Source organism: Scleropages formosus, chromosome 5 (genome assembly GCF_900964775.1).
Source record: "Scleropages formosus chromosome 5, fSclFor1.1, whole genome shotgun sequence".
NCBI classification, from domain to species: Eukaryota; Metazoa; Chordata; class Actinopteri; order Osteoglossiformes; family Osteoglossidae; genus Scleropages; species Scleropages formosus.
In genome coordinates, this window is record NC_041810.1 from 14,825,391 (window position 1) to 14,852,169 (window position 26,779).

Consider the following 26,779-nt stretch of genomic DNA (forward strand, 5'->3'; position numbering starts at 1 on the left):
CCTGGCCTCGGTAACTAGTGGGTCTTGCACCAACAAGACTTGGGTGCAAAATCCTGCCAGCTTCTATTCCAGTCTCAGTCTACATGTGCTTTTCTGTGTCGATCCCATTTTAACGTGGCGAACACATACACAAAGCACCACTACAATTATTTACCTACTTTTACAGCAGAGTAATTCTTGCTGTGCGAGTTCAAGGAAGGTACTTTCCTCAAGGGGGGGGGGTAGGATTCAAACCCAGGTTCTTTGAGCGAAAGGCAACAGCTTCGAACACTAGGAAAATCGGTTTCCCGTTGGTAATTAGTTCCTCGGTGTAGCAAATAATGAAATCTAAGACAATTACATAAGTACAAAATATTAACTCGCACATAGGTGGCCGATGTATTTTAGCAGCAGCGGCCTGCAGCTCGAGGTGTTCTTTTCAATCCACAAGGGAGTTTGGGGAAGAGGTACAGGCCTTTCCCATATGTCATACCTGAGCGTTAACTGATGCTTTTCTCCAAAGCAACTGACAATGTTACGTTACGTACAACTACTCACCTATGTATAAAGCTTGATAATTTTACTGGACCAATTTAGGGTAAGTACCTACAGGTGGGGGGTGGCACGGCAGGTTTGACCGGTACCTCGCTGTTTGGCGGGTATGAGGTTCGAGCCCTGCTCGGGATGCGCAGCGGCTCCGTGCTTCTCCCCGTGTGTGCCTCCCCCACTATATACAGAAGACGGGACTGGCAACTGCCCTCCGTTCCTCCCTTGCCATGAAAACCGCGTGGTCGCTATGGGTCTGGTTTGACTCGATGACATCAACAAGTTACTAGTAACACTAAATAGTATCCATTGTGAGTCGCTTTGGAGAAAAGCGTCTGCTAAGTGAATAAATGTAAATGTAAAACAAACCTGCAGCCGGAAGGAGGACCTTTGGGTCCAAAAGCAGCAAAGCTACTCACTAGGCTACCAACTGTTCGTTTCTTATTTTCAGTATATAATAATAACGAAACTATAGCATGCAGTTTATGCTGTTTTGTAGTCTTTAATGGATTACAATACTTTTAAATGTACAAATAAAATAGCTTTCTTTGGATTATTACTGTGTTCACATGGGATTATAGCCCACTTAAGGTAGTAAACAATGTACGGTACTAATTTTGGATGCTGGGTCGTCTGCAGAGCTGGAATAGGTTAATGAAACTAATGAGAAAAGTATGCTTTCAGGTGGAGTAAAAAGTATTTTTGACATATCATGACATGATATATGAAATCCATCATAGTATCTGCAAGGAAACCACTGAATTCCGGACCAGTGTAATGTTTATGTAGATGAATAAAAATGTCTGTAGTAATTCATTTTTGTTTTTGCAACTGCAATTATTTTCTGTTTCAAAGCAATGTAGGGAGTATTTATGGAGATTGTGTATGTTCTGTTTTCTTTAAGATTTAAGTAGAATAAACCATATTATATCTAATATATTTATTGTCAAATGATATTCATAATAGCTTTTAAGAATATGACTTAACTCTTCTACAATTTCGATGAGGTTTTGTGCATGGAATTAACTGACATTTACAAAAACGCCTTTCCCCCAGCTTTTTTCATTTGTTGCCTAGATTTTCGTGAGTAAAGTTTTGTGTTGTATGGACAAAAAGGTTATTTTCAGAATTCCAGGTTTTCAGAAATAGTATTCCCCTAACCGTTAATGACAAAGAGACCTCCATTTTAGAGCGTCGTCCAATCAAAAGTCTTGTTGCACTACCATGAAACTTCAATTCCCATAAGCACGCGAAAGCCATGTTGAGAAGTTAATGGAGAAAACTACAACTCCCATTACGCCTGGAGAAGGGCGCTGCTGTTGAAAAATACAATTCCCACGCTGCCACAATACGCCGTTGTACGGAGCGACTAGTAAAACATCAACTCCCATAATGCCATGCGCGTGCCATTCCGCGTGTGTCCTGTGGGTGTTAGCGAAGCGTTTCGAATGTCTGTGGGAGGAGAGCTCGACGCAGTCCGAATCTGTGTGGGATGGCAGGAGGAGCCGGGGCGGAAAGAGGGGGAGAGGAGGGGTAGACGCCAACGGATGGAGTGAAGGAGAAGAGAAAGGGAGACGCTGCATCGTAAAGTGCGTTGTCGAACTTAGCACAGCGAGGTCCAGAAGGCGTGCGGACGGAACGGGACACCGAGACAAAGAACGGAGGAGGGAAGACACAGCGGAAAGGAGCGGCGAACGCGCGAAGGTGAGCTCAACCACCACCACCATCGCGCACCGCACCGCACCGCACCGCCCCGCGCGCGCGCACACACACACACAAACAAATCATCTGCCGGATCTGGAAAGTGAGGAGGCAGCGAATGTCGGGCAGTCGGAGCGTGTTATTATGATATGATTATGATTATTAAGAGTTCTGGGTTCCTGTCCACGAGGACTCTCCCCGCCGCGCGCCGCCGCGGACAGGACAGCACACAAAAGGTCCCGAAATGACCGCACGGGTGTGTGTTTTCTCACAGCGGTTCTTAGTTAATTCGCCGCTCGCAGAGAGGAATTCTCTCTGGATTCCTTATTGAAGAGAAAAAGGGTGGACGGCGGCCGGTGTACGGAGAGAGAGCGCCCGCGCGTGTGTGTGTGTGTGTGTGTGTGTGTGTGTGTGTGTGTGTGTGTGTCTCTCTGTCTGTCTGTCTGTGTCTGTCTGTAGGGGTCGAGGGACAGGAAAAGCCACAGCAACCCGCACCGCTACCGCCCCCTCCCCGGCGATGATGGTGATGTAGCGTTTGGCACCGCTTGTGTTCCTGCGTTAAACTGCGTCGTACGAGTCGTAACGGTTTTTTCGAGCTCTCGGTCGGATGGAGCTCAGTCAGTGTGATTTAAATAGCCCCATCGGGGGCGGGAGGAGGGGGGGTAATGGGCGGAGAGACCCCCCCCCCCCACCCCCATCGTGTACTGTAGATCCAGTGATGCCATGGCATTGTCTCATTTCCACATCTGGGTAGTCTTTACTGTGGTAATTCAGCATAGGCTATGCCATCATAACCACCTTTCTCAGTGGTACTGCAGCAGGAGGCGAAGTTGGGTCTCAACACAACAACAACAACCTTCAGGTTACGATTCCATGTCTCTCACCACTTTGCTGTTAGTCGCAAAAAAAAAAAAAAAATTGCTGATAATTGTATTGCGAATGATCCCGTGTGTTTCCTGGCAGCGGCCGAAGCGGAGCTTCTCGCGGGGAGCATGACGGAGACGCTAGGAGATGCAGGAGCTGCGCGAGGCGATCCGAAGCCCCGGCACCGAACCGTTTGACACAGTCCGTCGCGCTCTTCTGATAACGGATGCAATGCCTGCGCCCCGCCTGGCTGCGAAGTATCGGCAGGAACGCGGCACAGACGTCCGGGGACCGCCGAACACCGTTTGGTAGAGGAGATAACATCGCGGGAGTGGGGAAGAGCACCGGTAGAAGCTTTGCGCTTCTGGAGTGGCATTTTGGTGCTCGGCTAGAGGTTTGAGGCACTGAGAAGTTTCTGGAAGTAAAGTCGTCGCAGTTATTTGACTTTTGGAGTAAAAGTCAGTGAATTCTGAGCGCTGCCAGCCATGTTCCAACTTTCCTAGAGGAGAGGGGACGGAGAAGCGCTCCTGGATAAACGCCCATGCAGAGCCGCTGCGCAAGGGGTGCCGAGGACTGAGGAGCGCTGGGCAACCCAGGGTTCGAATTGTTGGCGGAGGATGAAGAGAGCCGCATGAGGCGTTGCCGGAATTGCAGGTCTTGGTCATGGCACAAACGAGTCTGCTCCAGGGTAAGCGGTTCTACTGCAGGGAGTGGGTTTTTCACAAGCTCCAGCACTGCCTGCAGGAGAAGACGAGCGCTCTGAGCGGCACCCCCGGCAAGCAGACCGGCGGCGCCTCCCCTGGCGTCGCCTCAGCGAAGGGCTCGACGTGGGGCGTGCTTCTGGTGGGGGGCCCGGGCAGCGGGAAGACGGCTCTGTGCACAGAGCTGCTGTGGCCGAGCTCACCCCAGGGCGCCCAGCGCGGCCTGCACCGCCAGGTTCTGGCCTTCCACTTCTGCCGGGCGGAGGATGCAGACACGCTGTGCGCCGGCAGCTTCGTGCGCGGCCTGGTGGCTCAGATTGGCCGCAGCAGCCTGCTCCAGGGCTACGAGGAGAAAGTGCGGGAGCCAGCGGCACGCGGCACGCTGCAGCCCGGGGAGTGCGAGAGGAACCCTGCGGAGGCCTTCAAGAGGTATGTTTTTCCAACGCTGACCGCCCTCCTCCTATTGCTTCATTGCCTCTACACATTGGTGCGGCAGGATGGCACAGGAAGTGGTGTTTATTGTCCTGCCTACGCCGGGTGCTCTGCCAAGAGCCCTTCTGCCGCCAGCTCTCGCATGTGGAAAGGTCAGGGTCCTCATCTAGTATTTGGATCTGGCGTTCGGTCTCGGATTGCTGCGCTGCACATCTGGGGGGACGGACCAGCCCATGTCCCCGGTGTGAAATGTGATCTGGTGTCTGACTAGGGACTGAGCGCTTCTAAAAAGGTTGGGGAGGGGGGCACTTTGCCAAGCTGCCGCGTATGCGAGTTAGCGGCTCGACTTGTTTGGTCTTTGGAAGCGGGGCGCCCCGCCATGCCGCATTCCACTCGAGCGCTTTTGGTCTCCGGCCATCTGGTCGCACATGGTGCTGAAATCAAACGTTGCCCTGGAAAAGTAGGTCAAACGCATGGGAAGGTGAACCGCTAGGTAGCCATCGTGTTTTCAGAGCGGGCGCAGGAGTCGTTCCTGAGACATCTGATGGCACAAGAACAAACGGCGAAACGCCAGGCTTGTCCCCAATTCACTTGGACCCACAGAAAGTTTTAGGGCTTTCGCAAGTTGACGAAAGTGAGAGCATTTTGGCGACTTTCGTGCTTTGGGCCCAAAGAGAGCTAGAGTTTGAGCGCTCTCGTCTCGGCGTACTTTGGAACGGACCTTCGGATGGTCTGCGTCATACTTCCCACTGCGTTTGTTTTCCAAGACACGTGGCTCGTCAACGTGGCTCCGGCCAGCACAGGCAAACGTATATTTTGTCTGTCAGTCCAGGCTTGCAGGTCTGAACTCTGCCAAACGCTGAGATGGGAAGGAACCGCACATGCCCAAGAACCAGATGACTAGCTTATTGGTAGAATACGCAGGGTCTCTATGCTTTGTTTGTTTTTCCCTCTTACTCTAATAGAAAACATTTGCATTTCACAGAATGCTTTATCTACATCTTTGTAAAGACTAAAGTTGCTTAAAGGTAATCTACACAAAGCCAGAAGAATTCAAAGATTATGAAGTTTTCAAGGAACAGTGTGTGGAAGGAGAAGTGAACTGGCTTTTTATTGCCCTTTGAAATGTAATCTTAAATTGACTCATCTGCCTGCGTTTCCTGCGGATTCTCTTTTTCCGTGTGTTAAGGCAAAAGGGCCTCTGTGTAAATAGTTCTTTTATTGTTGGGATTGAAATGACTGATGTGGTTATAGATGCGGGATGGATAAGGGTTGGTCATATTGACATTTACATTTAGCTGATGCTTTTTTTCCCCAAAACTACTTAGTGTTAAGTTACTTAATTATTTACCTATTTATACAGCTGGGTAATTTTACTGGAGCAATTTAGGGTAAGTACCTTGCTCAAGGGTACTACAGCCAGAGGTGGGAATTGAACATGCGACCTTTTGGGTCCAAAGGCTCTAACCACTATTCTGCCAGCTGCCCTTTATTTAAGAATATACAGCAAATCAGAGTTGCTGTAATCACGGTATAAAAATGGATCATGGTGCAGTTTTTCCACTGTTGTCTCGTGGTAAAATATTGGATGCGTTAATCGGTAACTAGCTAGTTAACAAAATGTTAGTTCTTGCTTGACACAGTGTTGACACCGTAGTTTGAATATTGATTTTGTGCGAGCTGGACTTGATCCATTTGCGTCTGCGCTTTGTGGTTGGTCTCACTCTTTGTGGTTTTCAAGCCTTGTTGCTGTTGTCCTGTCTCGTTTCTTTGCTGTGGAGTGCCACTCGTGTCCATCCAGCGCACACCCCCTTTATTTCAGTTTGCCTCCTGATGACTTACATTTATTCATTTCGCGGACACTTTTGACCATAGTGACTTGCATCTCGGAGAAAAATACAAAGTAGATAGCGTTCCATCAACAGAAGGAGAGATTTGGATGGAGACTCGCGATTCTAGAATAGATCCATTTGTCACGTTCCACCATATGAAACGGTATACGGTCCAGGTTGGACTTTTCATCACTAGAATGGATTGCTCGTCGTATTGTTGCCTATTCGTTTTCCGCGTTGAAGTTAACAGAGGAGTTTTGCCCATTGGGTGTGTCTACGAACGCACGCTCAAATGTTGCGACTATGTGACTGACAGCCTGGAACGGATTAACCTTGAGCGCTTTGCCCTTGGCTTGTGAAAAGAACGAACGGCGACCTCCCCTCTGACCCAAATAGCTCTGTCCTCTTCCTCACCGATGAAGCATGACTCCCTTGCAACGAGCTTGGTGCGGACGTAGATGCAGATGGAGTCGGCAGACTCTTCCGCATTCAGGTGCCGAAGTCGTGTTTTAGCCCCGAACTTCTGAATGGAAGCTGTGGAGGTTGGTTTCAAATAGGATCGTGCGCTTTACTCTACCTTGACATCATTTCTTTGTTTTGTTTAAAATGTGCAGTACACAGTTCTCGTGGAACATAGAACTTAAATCTGTATCATCTCTGAGGTCACACGGTTATGTCATCAACACACATTCACTTTGTATGTCCAGCTATGCTTGAGTTCTGTTTTGTAGGGAAAAAAAAAATCCTACAGGGGGTCTCCTGAAGTATGCAAACCTTGGCAAGTCTGTAATCCCTTAATGTTCTTACATCTAAAGCATTTCAAAACACGTCTTTAATACGCTGGATTTACAGAGCTTAGAGCGAATCTGTATTGGCATAATGATATAAATGATAAGGTTATTGGTGGAGCGGTCTGCAGACCCTCTCTGAGCCCAAGGCTGAGGGAACGTAAACAGAGGTTGAAAGCCCCCCCCCCATCTGGCACGCAGCTGTGGGATGCGCAAGGCCCGCTAGGCCTGCTATCTGAGTGACGCCAACTGGACGCTTTTGGAGACAAAGAGCAGGGCCGGCCGTGATTCGGCACATGCGGGACAACCCCTCGTTCCCATCAGACTCCACGAAAATGGAAAGTTTGTCACACCTCCCCCAGCAAAATGAATAACGACCCAAATGCACCCGGGAGGTTTTGCGGAGTGCGGAGAGTTAGCTGGTGTGGAGGTGCACCGAGGAGACTGCAGTCTCATCTTGCCATCAGCTTGTACATATTGCCTGAGAGCAAGGCACAGCTGGCATTCGGGGGGAGGAGGGTTGACAGGTCCTCGCCCCCCCCCTTGCGAATGCCATCTGAGGTCCCGTTTGTTATCGCCAGTAGGATGCGCACTTTCTGGCAGACACGTCTCTTGAGTTGAAACGACGCGTTCGGTTTGAAATCGGGCGTTCGTTCTCCGGACAAGCCGTAGGCCCGAGCTGGAAGCCACACTTCCCCTGCCTCATGCCTTCTGGAGTCTGCATATAATAAGGTTTGTTGAATGGCATTTAATTGGATGAGGGAACCACGCGGTTGAATGTAAAATGCGGCGGGGGGGGGGCAGCTGGACGACAGGAAATGCAACATTTCGAGCATGGTAACCCAGTCTTTCTGATTGATGTTCTGCATCTCCTTTCAACGCAGAGGGTCGGGGACCCTCGCTTTGTCTTTAAGACAGCAGTTTAGTCTTCTGCTGTATACAGGCTGCCTCCCAGTTCTCCATCCTGTCCTTAGTGTTTTTGTAATTCCTTCTGATCTATTCTTAATAAAACTTATTGATTTTGTTCTCTCTACATGGTGAAAAAGAAATGCAAAGTGGATATTGGTGTACACATTGTGGAAAAAAGAAAATCGTTGTTTGTGATGACAGTTTACAGTTGGCAGCATATCCAAGAAAGTCTGAATGTGCTTGTCTTCTGTTTTCGGTCGCTGCCAGCAATTGGTTGCCTGGACTGCATGGCTGTGGTTGTCAGCAATTGGTTTGTTGTTGGCATAGAGCTATTGGTTGTCTCATGTTGTGTGCCAGCGATTGGTGGTCACCTGGACCTGGTTACCGGTGACCGGTTGAATGACGGTTGTTGGCAGCGGTTGGTTGTACGATGGCGGTTGCTAACGGAGATTGTTTGACCGGCAATGTGTATCGTTTCTGGTTTTGCGATACCTTTTCCAGGCTGCTTGTCTTGCGGGTGTTGCTGTGAGCCAGAAGAAACAAACCCTTCCCCCACCCTCTCATGATATTGTAATGGGATCATTGGCCCTGGAATGAAGCCCTAGAACAGATCAGCCCTGTGTAATAGTTTGTACTGTCTACTTGATAATATAGTGTAAGAAAATGTAAGTGAAAGGTGATTGTTTAATTTGCCTTGAGTTTCTCCGCTTGGATCATAGTGCAGCTGTAAGGCAGGGTGAATGCTTGAATGTATATATTTTTGCTGCTGTTAAAACATCTTTGAACATTTTTTTTTAGAAATTACAATTTACAGGAGCTAATCTGAACTCCTGACCTGTATCTAGAAGCCGATGATTATCGTGCTTTTTTGGAACGGCTGAGTTTGCATGCCCCTCCCCCGTCTTCATAGCTCATAATTAGCAGAACAAATGACCGATTTGAAAAGGAAATTCTTGAAATGCTCTCAGCACGGCCCTGTTGCCGGCAGCCTACAAGTCGGATTATGGCAGTTTCCCGCAGCGCGGACGGAGCCAGCGATGATGAGTTGCATTAGCGAACCGCGGGCAGGTGGCCCTGCACCTCCGACCCGGACGAGCACCTTTCTTAAAAAGTGGTCGAACGCAGCTCTGCGGAAGCCAGGCGGCTATAAGAACGCGGCGTCAGCTACCGTATGACTTGTGGTCCCTTGTTCCCCTAGCGTTTCGGGTTTACCTGTCGGAGGACCTTGGACCTTGGCATCGGGATGTTTGCGGTGAATGTAGAGCAGGAAATGTACAGCATATCCCCACTGCAACCTTTAACTTTGGGTCTTTAAGAGCGGCAGCTGCGAGACGCAGCGGTGGGCCAACTGTGTGTCAATACGCGGAAGTGTTTGTTTTGTTAATGCATCTGTCCATCTACCTTTTATTAAAAATCTCCTTTTCCAATGTACAAGGTCACAGTTGCCCCGAGCTTATCCCGGAAGCACGGAATGTGAGGCAGGGTATACTAGTTCATCACAAGACAGTGTTAACTAACACACACACACACACAAAGGGCAATTAGGAGTCACCAACTGAGAGACCTGTTTTTGGACTGTGGGAGGAAACCGACACGGACAACGTACACGCTGTGTGGACTGATCCGCGTCCAAACCCACGACCCAGGAGCGCTGAGGCTTCAGTGCTACACGTTGCACCGCTGTGCCACCTTCAGTTCAATAGTGATGTGTAAAAGCACTGAAAATTTAGCATACTCTTTGCATGTATGGCTGAGTTTTGTTCAAATTTCGAACTCATGCTGTGAAAATTCATAATTTTTCTCCAGGGATAACTCCACCCATGTTCTGAACAATATTTTCACTGACGTGATTGCACAGTGTAATGTCTGAGTGGAAAATGCTTGACTTCAACATGATGAATGTAGTTTGTTGACCAGGAAATGACAAAATATTGGCACGCTGAATTTTTTTTTTTTATTTTTATTAACCTGATACCTTTTGGCTATCAGATGGATGACCAAACAGACCTACTCAAAGCGTTAAGTTATCTCCATTGCTACTCCCTGCCTCCCTCTACAGTCTGTCTGCCGATCGGGGTAGGAGACAGCCCATCAGCAACGAAGTAATTTTCACCGTCAGTTGAATATTATTTGAACGCTGCTGTTTTGCAATATTTAAATTCGTTTATGGCTGCAACGAGTCTCCCCGTTTTGGCTGCGTGCTTCGAGTGACCGTCCTCTCTGACGCGCAGCTCAGTGACTTTGGCCGTGTAGGTATCAGCAATCCGTGAGGGGAATAAGTGACAACTGCTGCGTATTTTGGGCAACGATGACCAGTCATTCTGGTGAGGCTTCGAAGGAAGTACGAGGGTCAGGGTTAGTACTCAACTTAGTTTTTCTATCTTGAGATAGCATGTGTACTTGGAGCCCACAGAGACATCAAGGTAATATATAAGAACATTGTTCCTCTTTTTTGCAGGTGCATCCTCTTGCCACTCCTGGCCATTCCGCCCCCCCAGCAGTCCTTGTTCATCTTGGTGGACTCAATCGACGAGGGCTGTCAGGCGGGCGAAGGCGAGCATCGTGCCGCAGGAAGCTCCCGAACCATCGCCGAACTCCTGGCCAGCCACCACGAGTTCCTCCCGCCTTGGCTGCTCCTTATCTGCTCTGCCCGCCGCCAGAACAAGGCAGTCACCAAGCTCTTCACAGGTACGGCCGCGCTTGCGCCCGTAGCTCGCAGCCAAGAACCATTCATGGTGGTTAGGGATTGGAAGGGAGCCTGCCGTTGTACTATGGAGAGACGTACATAATCTCGATTGCACTGTACTTTGCAAAGAAAATACATACAGGGAAATTACATAGTGTGGTTGGATGTGGTCGTTTAGTCTAAATAAATCAATATTGTTTCGTATCGTTTGAAAGGTGGGGTTCGTGCTGCTCGGCAGGTCCGGGAACCCCGCGGCCTATGGAGAGGGCCATGTTCCGGGGCGGCGGTCATGGACTTCCAGGAAGGCCCCTCTTGGGGAGATTGTGGAATGTGGCGGTGCTCCGCAGGCTGGGGGAAAAGCCTCACTCTCTTGTCCTCCCCTCATTTTTTTTTTGTTTATACTTTACATGGATGAATTTAAGTCCTCCATAAAAGATGACTTCTCCAAGTTTCCTTCTTGCTTTTTCTCACTAACAGCCCCGTAAATAAAGTGCATGCTGTTTATAGGGGTGCTGGAGTAGCTGGCCTGGCAATACCAGCAATAATGAGATACACTCGCTCGATGTTGACTCTATCTCGTGCCTCCGAGGTTCTCTGTACCCCACGTGGCACGCACAACAATGCTCTTTACTGGGGATTTTCATCGGAACGACAGACGCAAGCACTTGAATGCAGCAAGAAAAGTAACCCATAAAGGCGCGCTGCAGGAAGCTACGTGTGGTATCCTGCCTGCGATACTGGCCTTCAGTCATTGATGTAACCCAAGGTGTTGGACTTGGAGAAGGTGAAGAATGGCTCTGAAAAATCTAACGTGGCCAACTAAGTATTGCGCAGTTGGACTTTAGATTGTAAACTGCTGAAAGACTTGGCCTCTGAGCGGCAGACAAATGTTTCTGTCGAGCCTCACGTCCTTCTACAGTTCATCATCCTGCCTCCCATTAATGGTAAACCTATAGAAATCTAGTTAGACCCACATGTTTGCAAAACTGTGGGTAAACCCACACTGCACCAGGGAAGTTACATTTTCCACTGTAGCCCCAATAATGGTTTGCCTCGCTTTGTTTGAAATACACATCTCATACTAAAATAAGGAGTTTGGGTCCTTAGCAGGGGATTTGGTTCTGATTTAATTTATAAGGAACTGGCAGTAAAATTTGTTTTTGGTCCAAAACTGCCAAAGGCAGGAAACTGAACATGGAGCAGGAACGCAAACGAGGTTGTAACTAAGTAAAGAAACGTAACAAGCAACACTGCTGAAGGCCACGGGCTAATTGTGTAGCTCCAAACGAAAGGCGTCCCTCATTTCCAGTGCAGCTACCACCGAACTTTGCTCTAGTTTTACACTAATGGCAAATTTGTCATTACTAAACAGCGGTTCTCTTCTGGAGATTTTGAAGACACCCCCCCCCCCCCACCCCCCAAATAAAAACCCCAAAGATTAAGGTAAAACGCAGGTCTTTTGGCACTAGTTGCATCATATTTTTCGTCATTCGTTACGGTAAACATAATAGATACCACGCAGCAGCTGATATTTAGCGCCCCGATAACCTCTGCGTTTTATAGCATTTATTTAATTTGGATTCGATCGATCGGTGAGGTCAGGTGCACAATCTCTGCTTTCCGTGACCATGATTGTGCCACCCTGGATTATTTGCATTTAATGCCGTGGGTAAGTTACCGAGGTACGGGTTTGTGTCGCGGCCGAGTTCCAGCCCAGCCGGTTTCAGCTGGTTCTGATTCTGTGGACGCACTAGTAGGCCTCTGCTAAGTATGGAAACTGTAATTAGGGCTGAAGTATTTGTTTTCCTTGCAAGAAATGTTTGGGTGAAAGGAGGAGCAGGTTTTTATGAATGCATTGCAGGTCTATTCCGTACACAAACGTAAGCGATTGGATCGCCGAGAGATGTCCCCCACCTTCTCATGCGTCGTAGGCATTTATTTACAAGGGGTTCATGTTATTTGAAAAGTCTCCTTCCGGACGTCCCTGTTGCAGGACTTGTCCGGGTTTTCTACCCCAGACCAGGGAACAAAATAGCAGGTCTGTCTGTGACGGGGGGTGCCGGTCCCTCTGCCCCTCTACGCTGTCCTCCATTTGCAGAAGAGCCCAACATTTGGCCACAGTCTTGACATTCCTCACATTGGCATCTTGGGTGTTCTTCGTCGAACGCTTCGGCAGCATCGTAACACCATAACGTAGCTGTTTGTGGATGCGGAAGGTGTCTACAGAAGGGGAAAGAAGGGTTTTTTATTTATTTTTTTTCCCCGAGCGGAGCCAACTTGCGAAAGGATGAGTGTGTACATCTTATGAGGTACAGAATGCACTGACCCAATCGGTCACATCCCCGCTTTGTCACGGAAATTCCACAGTTTTTGCGCTCCGTCCCATACGCGTGCCACAGCATTTGCATCCGCAGTCGCACATGAGCTGAGGAACAGTGGCTCTTTCCTCTTAAATAGAATAGATAGAATTTATGAAAGCATAAAAACTGTTGCACTTGCCTTCCATGGGTCTTCATTAGTTTACGGTTGAGGCAAAATGATCGCCTCCATGTTTTTCTTGTTCTTCAGGAATTAACCCGACCTTGTGTGCCAGGGGAACGAGCGTGCTTCATTTAGTTGACATTTTTCCTCAAAGCACCTTACGGTGTTGGGCCTCTGACAGTGATTTTCATTTATTCAGCTGTGTAATTTTTACTATATCAATTCAGAGCAGGTACCCCAACAAAAGGTATGACGGCAGGAGTGGGTTTCCAACTTGGGTTCTTTGATTACTTACCACCTGCTGCTCCCACTTTAACTGCAGAATGCAGTATCCCTACACGTGGAGAATGAGTCAGAAATAACTCGGGTATATGATTTGTACCCTGGGGTTGCAGCCTAAACCAGGTGTGTGTTTGAGGATTGTTTGGGGGGGGGTTTCATTTACAGGACAGGGCTATTGCAGAAATGTCATGCGGACATGCGGTGATTCATCTTCGAACGTCTGCGGCAATTGCTGGGGTTGGCTGGAAAAAAATTACCTAGCTGTATAAATGGGTAAATTTTTATTAGATTAGTGTATAAATCTAGTGTTGTATATCGCTTGAAGAAGGGTGCGACATTAAAAAATAATAGCATCGTGAGCCGATGGATGCCGGTTGAAGTCCCTGAAGAAATTCTGCTGTTGTACCTTTCATAAAGATGCAGTACCTCAACTGCTTTGGCATAAATGTATGTCTTGTGGAGCAGTTTGGATGAAAACATCAGCAAAACAAATACATTTACAGCAACTATGATTACAAGGAAGGACATTTACTGTGACCCATCATCAGTTAGTTGTAAAGGTGTTGAGTACTTCCCTTCACGCGATTGCCATCTGGGTCGATCACACGCTCCCAGTGAGAATGTTTACTGAAGTGGCCCGAGGTTACCTACAGGAGGCCAGTCCTGTTGCATGGAGATCTGTGTCTCGTGGCCGTTCTTTGCCCTTGAGGGTCCGCACTTGTCTCCCCAAACGACACGCCGTTAACGACAAAAAGAGGCCTCCGGAGACCCCGTGTAGTTTTTTCCTTTAATGTGATTTTAGAGATTTTTCGTGTCAGTTTTTCCCAGAATTTGTATTAGCGTAGGTATACGTCCGGGCTGAAATTAGACCATAAAGAAAGTCTTTCATTCTTGTAGAGAAATGAGAGCTGAGCTGCTTTCCCACCGAGCAAGGACATATTGATTATATTTGAGAAGTATGTGAGCGATGCAGGAAAAGTTTCTGTGAGCAACATGACTGTGTCCCTCTCTTGTTTGTTTGTATTTAAATTTTTTCAGTTCCTTCGTTCTCAGGGCCATGCACGCAAATGCCCTGACCCCGCAGCCCTGCTTTTCCCTTGGGCTTTGAGACAGCTTACTGGTTTTCACGCAGCATCCCTCGTTTCCTGTCCCTATCTGGGAAGGCAGAGGCAGAAAACGATTTCCAACTTAATGGAGATGGACGTTACTGGTAGGACTTCATAAAAAGTTAATTATCAAAGATGGACTCGGTTTTCAGACATACGCCGGTCATAAAGGAAAAGTGTAGAAATGCTGTCTGTCTGCACGCGCAAGGCAGCATAAAGAATCTCCTTATTAACATGTTACAATGAGCTGTTTCTTTGTTGAATATATATATATATATATATATATATAATATAGCTTCATTAATACAGTGATGTGAAATTGTGAATTCCTGCACTATTGTCCACAAAAATATTTATCAGGTTAAAAATGAAGTTCTTCGCAGTGCTAGTAAATGTATGTAATGTATGTATTTGAAAGTTTGCTGCACCATAATGTCTCGCTAATATTTGGTGTCATTTGTCAGTCAGCGACTGTCCTCGCACGAGTAACCGAAGCTTGCAGTTTTGAAATTGACCCTATTTGATGATCACCTGTCGAACAGGATCTCGTGCCGCATACGGACAGGTTTTGCACTTTGTAGCCACGTCCCGTTTTGAAGCGTCTTATCCGAGGCTGCCCCAATATCTTTCCATATCCACGAGCAGCGTCCTTCCAATCGCTTGAGTAAAAGACCATGAGTGAGGTTTTTGTCGAATAATCGCATCACCACTTGTATGATTCAAAGTAAATATTCCTGTGGGGGAAAAATTACACTCTACCCATCTAATAAATTTCCTCTGTCACCTTTACAGGATTTCGCAAAATCAGCCTCGATGACTTGCGGAAGGCATATATTGTCAAGGACGTGCAGCAGTACATCTTACATCGTCTGGACCGGGAGGAGGCCCTCAGGCAGCATCTAACGAAGGAGACGGCCGAGATGCTGAACCAGCTTCACATCAAGAGCAGCGGCTGCTTCCTCTATTTGGAGCGGGTGCTGGACGGGGTCGTGGACAACTTCATAGTGCTCCGCGAGATTCGTGACATTCCCGGCACCCTCAACGGCCTGTACCTGTGGCTGTGCCAGCGACTGTTCGTAAGGAAGCAATTTGCCAAAGTGCAGCCTATCCTGAACGTGATGTTGGCTTCTCGCAGGCCGCTGACTGCCGAGGAGCTTTATCGTGCTGTGTGGACGAAAAACACAACACTGACCCTGGAGGAGTTTCGGAGGAAGATGGAAGTGTTGTCAAAGGTGTTGGCGGATGGCCTGGGCGGCACGAAAATCCTTTTCCACTACAGCTTTGCCGAGTGGCTGCTGGATGTCAAGCACTGCACTCAGAAGTATCTGTGCAACGCGGCAGAAGGGCACAGAATGATGGCTATGAGCTATACCTGCAGGGCCGAAGAGCTGAAACCACACGAAGTGCGGGAGTTTGCGTCGCATTTGATTAACTCTAACTTGCAAATGGAGGCCCGTGACCTCGCGCTTTGGATGATCTGGAATGGCACGCCAGCCAAAGACTCCTTGGCGACTTCGATACCTGAAGAACGGGATGTTCTGCGGCTCCTGGTGAAAGCTGGTGCCCGCGTTGCCGGTGAGGACGACCATGCATCCGGCGTAGCATGGCAGGCTTCGGAGAGGGAGGATGCACTTTGGAGTGCGCCAGACAACGCCGCCTCCGTGAACCGAATTGACTCGGATGGCAGAACTTTGTTGGCGGCTGCCGCGTATTCTGGAAACGTAGAGGCGGTGGACTCGCTCGTATCTCGAGGGGCAAACTTGGAGCTGGAGGACGGTAACGGGCAGACGGCGTTGACACTGGCCGCCAGGCAAGGGCACGCTAAAGCAGTGGACCGTCTCATTGGCTACGGAGCGAACGTGGATCACGCTGATCGCGACGGGTGGACAGCGCTGAGGTCGGCTGCCTGGGGAGGTCATTCAGAAGTGGTGTCCGCCCTCCTGTACGCCGGAGCAAAAGTGGATTGTGCCGACGCCGACGGCAGGACAGCCCTGAGAGCTGCGGCGTGGGGCGGCCACGAGGACATCGTACTGGACCTGCTTCGCCACGGGGCTGAAGTGAACAAAGTGGATGACGAAGGGAGGACTGCGCTCATTGCAGCGGCTTACATGGGCCACAGAGAGATCGTGGAGCACCTGCTGGACCATGGTGCGGAGGTGAATCACGAGGACGCAGACGGCAGGACCGCTCTGTCCGTCGCTGCTCTCTGCGTGCCTGCCGGCAAAGGGCACGCTTCAGTAGTGGGCCTTCTCGTGGACCGGGGGGCCGTGGTCGATCACCGCGACAAGGACAGCGCGACCCCTCTGCTGGTGGCGGCCTACGAAGGACACGCAGACGTGGTAGATCTGCTGCTGGAAGGCGGAGCAGACGTGGATCACGCGGACAATGATGGCAGGACGCCGCTCTTGGCTGCGGCTTCGATGGGCCACACTTCGGTTGTCGATGCCCTGCTGTTCTGGGGAGCAGCCGTGGACAGCATCGACAGTGAAGGACGCACCGTGTTGAGCGTAGCCTCGGCTCAGGGCAACGCAGAAGTGGTTAGGACGCTGTTGGACAGAGGGCTGGACGAGAATCACAGGGATGACGCCGGCTGGACTCCTTTGCACATGGCTGCATTTGAGGGACACCGGCAGGTTTGCGAAGCCCTTGTCGAGCAAGGCGCCCGCCGTACGGAAGTGGATAACGACGGACGTATCCCGCTTATTCTGGCCGCTCAAGAAGGTCACTACGACTGCATAGAAATCCTTGTAGAAAATAAGTCGAGCATCGATCAGAGGGGCTATGATGGAAGGAACGCACTTCGAGTGGCTTGCTTGGAGGGGCATGGAGACGTCGCCGAACTTCTCCTCGCCCGCGGTGCGGACGCGAACTTCAAAGATGCGGACGGGCGTCCGACACTATACGTGTTGGCACTCGAGAACCGGTCGGCGACGGTGCGGCTTCTGTTAGAAAATGGGGCCGATGTGGAGGCAGCTGACGCAGAAGGAAGGACAGCTCTCCACGTTTCTTGCTGGCAGGGACACCTGGAAACGGTGAGGCTTCTGGTGAAGTACGGTGCAGACGTCAACTCTCGCGACAACGAGAAGCGCTCGGCCTTGCAGTCGGCTGCTTGGCAAGGTCACGCGAAAATAGTGAGGTTCTTGATCGAAAATGGGGCATGCGTGGACCACGCATGCAACCAAGGGGCAACGGCACTCGGCATCGCAGCCCAGGAGGGACACGAGGAAGCGGTGCGGATCTTGCTTGAGAACGGCGCCGACCCAAATCACGCCGATCAGTTCGGGCGCACAGCCACGCGGGTGGCCTCGAAAGGGGGGCACGCTCACATCGTGGAGTTGCTGGAAAAGTACGGAGCCTCAAGCTCGAACGGCTGCGGCCCCTCCCCCGTTCACGCGACGGAAGAGAAGAGCCCTGCGTCAACGGCCAGCGATCCTCGGGCCCTGGGGCACACGTTGGGCTCTCCGTCCGCATCTCCCGACTCCACCGTGGACCGTCAGAAGTCGTCGATGTCCGACAACTCCCTAGAGAGTTCCAAGAACTCCTCCCTGAGGACCACCTCATCTGCTGCGACTGCCCAGACCGTGCCGATAGATAGTTTTCACGGACTCACTTTCACGGAGCAGATCCGGCAGCACTCCCTGCCTCGCGGTCGAAATGGACGGTCAAAACCGACAGAAGGGAGTGAAATGGGAAACGGCGCGTTGGAAGGCCGAGGCAAAGGCGGTTCGGGGGATAAGTCCAAAAATGGCAGTCGGTCACGCGGTCCGGAATATGAGATGACTCTGTTTGACGAGCGAATCGTGGTCGCGGAGCCGCCACCATCGAAAGACGGTCGCCGTGAGGTCGGGGCTCCGTCCTCGACTCGGCAGGAGCAGGGACGTTCGCGGCGGCGAAGCGGTCCGGAGAAGAAGAGGAACGGCATCGTGACAAACCCCAATTACCACCTTCAAGGCAACCGGGCGTTTGTAGGTAGAGCATCCGTGCCGGCGCGTGACGCGCTCGAAGGATATCCAATCGGCGAGATGGAAATAAGCCTTAAAGAAGCCCTCAAGCTGCAAATTGAAGGATCGGACCCTGGGTTTAACTACAAGAAGGAAACACCATTATAGCCGGTAAGAGAGCGCCGCTTGCGGACCTTTTGGTCACCAAAGTGGCAGGTATGTCATTTGGAAAGCGATCAATATAACGCGTATGTGAGTCGCAGTTACGGTGAAGTTTGCTTTTGGAGAATAAGTTCAGTATCGATCAAAGGGGCCTGTCATGGAAGAAATGTTCTCCGAGTGGCTTTCTTGGGCTGCAAACGGAGAATAAGCCTGTTAAGCAGAATTGTAGGAAACAGATGAGGTTTTGTCGAAATTGGTTTAGTACGGAACACCATTGAGCGTTCCTTAATATCGACGAGCAATTGCCAACTTTAAATAGCAAAAGAATATACAGACACCCCTTGACCCCTTACGTGAGTGAAAAGTTAGGTATGTCGGATTACTCCCCCATTCAACATAGGCCAGCCTACCGTAGGTATTTGTTGCAAACACGGGTATGAAAAAGTCACATGATGTAATTCTGTAGTAAATGTCAGACACATTAAATACTGTAGTAAGACATAGACCGAGTCAATGAAAAATATTAACGTTTGTGTAAAGCACAAGTTTAATACAAAAAATAGACTACTCCATACAGTACTGTATGCATTACCTTATATTGAGTAGTATGCCAGCATATAGGGGGCAGCCATCACACAGCGGTTGCCCAGTAATATTAAGGGTGCCGATGGGGCAACGGGCTAGAGGTCATTGACGTCTGCCTCTCGAGAGGCAAGCTCAGCAATGTCGAAAGAATTCAGGACCGCCGACGCAACTGGAATCATCTGCTGCAACATCCGCTTCTCGACTGGAACTAGGTTGATTGATCGTTCCTCGGAAATCTATCAAGAGATATTTGACTGGTAGAAAAAAAACTAATTCACAAAATGCTATGGCCATTTGTTTTGGTTGACTTCTGGTTCTGATGCTTTCATGGTTTTCCTCATCTGCAACTTTTGCAGCTTCCAGTTCAATAAGATCAGCATTTGATAACAGTTCAGCATGTATGTAATTCAGTGAGTTCCAGTTACTTAAGCATCGTGATTTTTTTGCAACCTCGGAAATCAGGAATGAAGCACGGACGGATTTCTTCACACCCCTTTTTCATACACTTTTGTGTCACATCTTCCCATGCTTTTCTAATATTTGTTACGGTAAAGTAAATGTTACGCAATTTCTGGAAATCCCTTAGTTGTATCCAAACCCAAATCCGGCGCTTCAGTCTCTTGGGTTAATCTTCTCTGTAAATAATGCACCTTGAAGTTCGCAATCACAAATGAAATTTGTAAGGGCTTCAAAATGGCTTGTTGGTGGCGAGAGGCTGTGGGATGCAACGTGCCTACCCCATTACAGCATTCGGGGACCATATGATGATGGTTACCACTCCTCGTTTGTCGTCTAACTCAAGTAAATTGAGGAGTGTCTCGATTGGTGGTGGAAAGATGATGTGGGAGAGGTTTTGTATTAACGAGGAAGTAATTCCATCTATTCTGGAAAAGGCAGTTGAGAGCCTGGGCAGGTGGTAAAATTCTAGTTGTTGTTGGGTAATAAGAAGCAGGTTGTGGCAGTAAGGGAGGTAGTTGCAAAGGGCATTAAGAGCATCGGCGTCCCTCCTGCCTGAGAAACTGAAGTTGTGGCATCTGCTTCCCATAGAGTTCTCGTATGGGAGGTTGAGAAGCTTGAGCAGATTATTAGTAAGGCGGTAAGGAGGTGGCTGAAAATGCCATGCTGGAGCTGCTGGTGACAAGTTTGGTTGAGGATCATGTGTGCGAAAGTGGGTTTAGAGATGACTTTAGCAGTCTTGAAAGGGAGGTTTATAAGAAAAGTGGCGCTGTGGGCGATGGTTGTATGTAAGGATAGCTTGATGCCATAATGAGGTTGTTAGATGTGTAGCTGGTGGTTATTGGTGGATTCTTTGGCTGTTTGTAATATAGATAAAACTTTTGGATTTGTGTGGGCTGGAGAGAGTAACGCCACGCAAGAGTAGATGTGTCTCGGTAGGTGGAATAACAGCTCCAGGTGCCACCGGTCGTTGTCATACTTGGAGTGTGAATGGCAATTGTTAATGTATGGAGGTATGGTGTTCTATTTGTTGAGGGTTAAGAGTGTCTAATGTGTGCAAAGGGGTGGGTCTGGGATACCAGATTGCGCCGTTGAGCCTTTCGGAGGTGTCGCGGACGTAATGGAACGAAACCCCGATGAAGGAAGATGCCCGCTTGATGACCTCAATGAAATACCCATGTTGGTTAGAGAAGAGAGTGAGAATGACTGTTATTGGCCAAGTGTGCTGACGCACACAAAGAATTTGCTGCGGCAAGTATAAATAGTACATTACGAAAGTGATGGGATATTGTTGCACTGACAGGAGAGTTATAAGAGAGTGTTAAGTGTTTAGGAGAATGATGGCCTGAGGGGAAAAACACGATTCTTGTATGCGGTTGTTCCGGCGGACACCACTGTAACGCCTGCCAGAGGGGAGAAGCGTAGGGTACGTAGGGGTGCACCAATGATCCTTTCATCTGTCTTGACCAGGGGTGAGCAATTTTTTTTTTTTTTTTAATATAAACAGAGGGCCACATCAGAAATCTGCTGTGGCGTCAGGGGCCGAGCACATGCAATACTATACACCTTGTGAGCTCTGTCATGGAAAATATTATATTCTACACAGCACATAAATTTCTACTTACAAAAGCATGTCAAATTGAATCTGGTTACTTAGTTTATTGCACCAAATGTGTGAAAGGTACTTTGTCATTAAGCTTTCGGTAACCCAGTTTTACCACTTTAGGGTATTCATTCAAGGAAATACAGTTTCTGAACAAAGACAAGAACAATACATCTGTTGGAGTTTGGAGATACAGTTACGCCTCCTCGGTTATCAGTTACTAGATTTGAACAAGTGTAGTAGTCAGCACATACGGTTTCTGTGACAACTACCCATCTCGGTGGGAGGAATAAAGTCTCCGATGAGCTTGGGCAAGCGCTTTAAAGTGAGGTGTCACTTCTGATGTAGCTATGCGTAGCACAGCTGACACATGGTCATCTGTAGAGAGGATCTGTAGTACAGATGTAGTACTGTAGTTGCTATGTGGTTAGTTTTAGCACTGACTTACAAAGCACCTTGTGATGAATAATGCAATGCAAAAATATTAATTTCTACTCTGGATTAATTTCAGACACTTTATCCTACATCCGTTTCAACAGACCCATATTTTTTCCTGTCACATTTGGACTTCCGTCAGTTGCGACTCCAGCTAACTTTTCCCATATTAGTTGTAAATGTTGCATGCATAGCATTTCTGTCCACGAATGCGTCTCTCCCGGCCATCGTGCCTTTCAGTGGTCGTACGGAGGTGACTTCCTCAGGTATTTCAAAATTTTGTGTTCATCCTCATATAAAGGATGAGAAGCCGGGCTGCGTCGTGCACATCGCAACTTTCATCCGGGGCCAGGGAGTGGTAAGGGGAACTGCCTCGTTAGTGTCCATCTTGAAAGTAATATTTTTCAAATGACTACCAGGGCAGAGTCACGCCCGGGTGTGGTCTTGACTGTCCTTTGTAGCCTGTTTCTCTCCGATTCAGTAGCCGAGCAGAACCGGATCGGCAGTTCCCGTCGCGGGTTGAAGTTCTTTAGTTGGTGAAGGGAGCGCATTTGCCGTTGGGCCTTTTTCAGGATGGAGTCAATATATAGGTGTCCTACTTTGGCTTCTGGGAGATTGTGGGATCCAGGAACCTGAAGGACTTCACGGCTGACACGGTGCTGTTGCGAACGGTCCGTAATCATCTCCATTGTTTTGAGTGTTCAGCTCCAGGTTGTTTTGACTGCAGCACTCGAACGTCCCCTTCCCGTACTCAGACTTGTCACCGTCCCGGATGAGGCTGATAACCGTAGCGTAGGCTGCAAACTTCAGGAGCTTGACGGAGGGGTCCTTGGAGGTGCGGTTATTTGCATACAGGGAGAAGAGTAGTAGGAAGAGCACACATCCCTGAGGAGCACCAGTGCTGACTGCAGGTGCTGGAAATGAATTTCTCTAGCCTCACTGGTTTGATATCAGTGAGGTCTGGGATGATGGTATTGAATGCTCAACTGAAGTCTGGGAATAGGACCCTTGCATAAGTAAGTCCCTAGTCTGTTCACGTGTTGCAGGATGAAATGCAGTCCTGTGTTAGCTGCATCATCCATTGACCTGTTTGGGCAGTAGGCAAACTGGAGGGGATGTAGCAGTGGTCCAGTGATGTCTTTCAGGTAGGCCTGTGATGATAGTGGAGTGTTTGAAGCAGGAGGGGACTTGCAGGCAAGCGAGATGCCGTCGGGGCCCTGTGCTTTCCTTCTCTTGTGTTTCCGGAAGACTCGGCACATGTCCTCGGAGTAACCGGAGGGGAGCAAGAGGTGTGATATTGGCCTTTTGAAACCTGCGGTAAAATACATTAATGTATTTCAGGCCATTCCACATTGATGCAGGGTTGCCAGCAGAGAATTTGTTTTTCAGAGTGTGTGGGGCCTGATTGCGCAAGACTCCGGCCCCACCTCCGTAGGTGTCCTCCTTTACCTGACGGAGCAGTCTGAGTTTTGCTGTGAACCATGGTTGTCAGTATTCTGTTAGGTGAGTCCTGGTGGGAACACACATGTTGAAAGACACTCCAATCAGTACGGTGGAAAACATGCCTGTAGTTCCAACTCTGCTTCCTTGGTCCATGTCATTACAGTCCTTACTACAGGCTTAGCTAGTTTGTTTTGGCCTTTAGGTTGGGAGGAGATGAACCACACAGTGATGAGAGAGACTCAGGTGCAGGGGGGACAGAGCGATATGAGTCCTTTAATGTGCTGTCTGTTTGGGCAGCTCATGGGTGAGGTTTGCTCTGTTAAAATCTCTCGACGATAAGTCTGGTTATAGTTGCTGTGTGAGTGAGAGATGTCATCAGCCAGCTGTTGCAGTGCTGCAGTCAGTAGAATAAATGACAAATTCCTGTGGTGAATGAAATGGCTTGCAGTTCATGAAGAGCGCTTCTTGATGAGGACGGCATATCTTCTTTACCTCTATATTTGTACACCAGCCCTTGTTGCTGTAAGAACAACGTGCTGCCTGTGCAATGCAACACAACACGCTGTCTGGAACGGCTACAGTTAGCCAGGAAGCACAGAATAGTGGAGTTGGAAAAGAGGAAGGAAGTTAAGCTTCTTGGTCTGCAGTCATGGAGATAAATGTTGGCAATGCTGGATGATGTTCTCTGTGTACAGCTGTTATATATGCATGGGGTGTATGTATCATCTTGTCCTGTCTATTTCGAATGATGGGGGGGGGTACACCACTTATACATTGGAATGAAAATGGGCAAAATCTTTAAGGTAATGTCATCTTCTATGCAATATTTTTTCACTTCTGGAATGTGACCGTTGATGAAGTCTGAAATATTGTTAGTCATCTGTGCTTTGTGATTGGGCGTTTTGCTGTATTATGAAATGAGTCTATATCATGCTAGGTGTTTGTTTCGTGTGTGTGTGTGTGTTGTGTTCATTCGTTTCTTGATGTAATATTGAAAGCAAAAAAATGAGAAATGGCTTTTTATTGTTCGAGCACACACAAAAAAGGGGAGTTATTAATTTTCTCTTTTTGTTTAATCATACAAAGTGTAGAAAGGGAAATGTCAATACGAAATATGATGAACGCCGTAAACAGCACAATATTTCCAATCTAACAAGTAGCCTAACGAGGTGAACGGGTGCTGAGAAACAGTGTGGGTTTGAGCGCTTTCCTTAGTCTGCATGGCTTTCTTCTTTGGGCTCCGGTTTCCTCCCACAGTCAAGAAATGCTGTTCAGGTTTACCCATGGTGTGTGAGCTGACATTACATGGAGTGAGCTCATTGGAAGTTGCTTTTTGAGAAAAGCACAGGTGTTGAAAGCACCGTGAAGGTATAGGCTCTGCTTAGTTCGTAATAAGATTCTTCAGAAGTAGCACCTGACAAATCCTGCTGATTTTGTCGGTGGACATGTCATCCTCCCTTACTGTTGTTGAAGAGCATATGGTGAAGCCACTGATGGATTATATGTGGTTTCCTTCATGTCAAAAGATGGCAAAGTATAAATGAGGCATCTTTTAACTCCACATTTTGAGCAAAACAAATGTTTGTTTTTAAAAGAAAAAGGAAGGCGGCATCCTTCAGAATTGTTTACAGTTGATATGACAAAAACATGACTACAATGAGAAATGTAGCTTCCTGTGTTAATGCTGTATGCTTGGAGATTTAACCATATTCAGTAGTGAAGTGAACAGGCTAAAGGTGATATCCGATGTTTCATTTGGTAAGTATGATTAAGTGAAAAGAATTTATGATGTTGGAAGTGTGGGATGTGCTGTAAGAAGGTGGTGATGAATCTTTTTTTTCCAGGTACAGCTTGACAGACTACAGCACACTGAGCAAGCTGCGCAAAAGCTCCTCTAATGCTCGACTTATTTTGGAACCATGTTCCATAACATGTTATCAATGAATGAAAAGGTTAAGCATCATGATTGGAAACAGTGCTGTGCATTGCACGTACTTTATATGTTGATGTTTTATTAATTTGTCCTATATAAAGGTACACTGACTGCTGTAAGGTACAGTTGATATGTCACAATGAAACATTAGCCATGTGATTTGCGAATGCTGTAGCAATAGTAATGGTTTCAAAGTATGTAGAACATATTTCCCTTTGTGGTCATTGTAATGCCCCTGAGTCATTACGGTGTTTTGTTTTTGTAGGTGTGTGCAGTAATCCATGGCTGAAGAATGTCGTCATCTCTTCGTGAGGTTCACAGGTGGATGCTGCGATGGCCTTTGTTATTTAACTGTGTGCAATTTGTCCAGAGAGGGTTTGTCATGGAGTGGTTGGGATGTGTCAGTAAGTGCCCAGTATTGTATTTATTATGGATGGGGCAAGGGGTAGCTGTATAGATAGTGTCTGTCTGTCCTGGGCTGTTTGTTTTGTGTTGCTATGTGTGCCTTTGTACATGATGTAAGATATGTATAATAAAGTGCTTCATTGGTTTTACTGCAATGTGGGCGGTGTAGTTTTTGTTGAAGTGCATCTTGCGATTTCTGAGGCTCTCTGACTTTAGGTACCTACAGTCCTTCCCAGTTGTCCCTCACCTCGGACATGTTACTTCGTTTGGCAAAGTACAACAAGAAGTCTTAGTGCATGTACAACACAAACACACTGGAGCTGTTTCTTTGGTGGGAAACACTTTCCACATGTTGCAGTGGAATCTCTAGTCACAGAAAATAGTAGTACAGTCACTTTGTTTCCGGAAGTAGCTACATAAAGGTTTACCTAGCCATCTGGGCACAATCAAGTTATAGTGCATGAACATTTACATCACCACAAAGTGGGTGTGGAAGAGGTGAGTTTTCAGACCCTTTTTCCGTGTGACCAGAGTTTCAACTTTTCCTCCACCACCCCAGAACTAAGACCCTCCATACTTCACCTTTTATCCGCGGAAGAGCATAGCAGCTGCTCAAGTCTTGTAGATAGCTGGCAGCAGCAGGAAAGCCAGACAGGATGTCACCATGGCCTGCACAAGTAGTTAAGCAGAGTGTGTGATGAGGTAAGGACGGTTCCTGTGGATGTTATGCACGATGTATCTGCAGGTCTGGGTTGTGGCGTCGATGTGTTGAGAGAAATGCAGACTTGACTCAGTCAATCGTCACTCACTCCCGGACTCTTCGGAGGTCAGCAAAATGAGCGGGTTGTCCAGTTTGAGAGACTGACGGAGACAAGCCTGCTGGGAGGTCTAAGATCTTCGTCTTGGACAGGTTGTGTTGCAGGTGGTGATTTGATGTCTGCGTGGAGATGTCCAACAGGCAGGCGGCAACAACAACACATGCAGAAAAAAGGAGAGAGAAACAACTAGGGATGGTCAGTATACTGCTGGTACTGGTGGTATTGCAATCCATGAGCAATAGATGACAGGGCCAAAGGAGGAGTACATTGAGAACACAAGAACACCACACAAGTGTTGGGCAACTACCTTTGCTGAAAGCATTTACATTTCCATATGAAGTATCACAACTCCATACGACCACCTTGTAAAGTGTCACTTGCTAAATTCTGCCTTTTTTTTGTAATCGTTCAATTTTTCATTTGAGCTAACTAATTTAAAGGTCTACTAACAAAGTGCCCTTCCTTCCGTCTTATCAGAGGAATTGTTTCCACCATCTAGGTCCCATTGAGTACGATGATTGATAGTTACTTCTCGCCAAACTGCCAAAATCCTAACGCCACCATTCCCATCATTAGAGGAGCTGCGTGACCTCCCTCTACTCCCACATAATTAAACCCTGCATAAGTTTACTATTAATTAATTGATCGAGCGATATGCACAAGCCTAAAGGCCAAGCAAACGGGCCCAACG

At 48.1% G+C, this 26,779-nt stretch overlaps 1 protein-coding gene across 1 annotated transcript; it reads left to right on the plus strand.

Moving 5' to 3' along the window:
• The first annotated feature begins 1,951 nt into the window (after positions 1-1,951).
• On the plus strand, positions 1,952-25,514 carry ankrd50 (ankyrin repeat domain 50). Its single transcript, XM_029252057.1, has 5 exons — positions 1,952-2,229; positions 3,190-4,220; positions 10,211-10,440; positions 15,100-18,419; positions 25,131-25,514. The coding sequence occupies exons 2-4, from the start codon at positions 3,754-3,756 to the stop codon at positions 18,414-18,416; spliced, it is 4,014 nt and encodes a 1,337-aa protein (XP_029107890.1). The 5' UTR covers positions 1,952-2,229; positions 3,190-3,753; the 3' UTR covers positions 18,417-18,419; positions 25,131-25,514.
• The last annotated feature ends 1,265 nt before the right edge of the window (positions 25,515-26,779 follow it).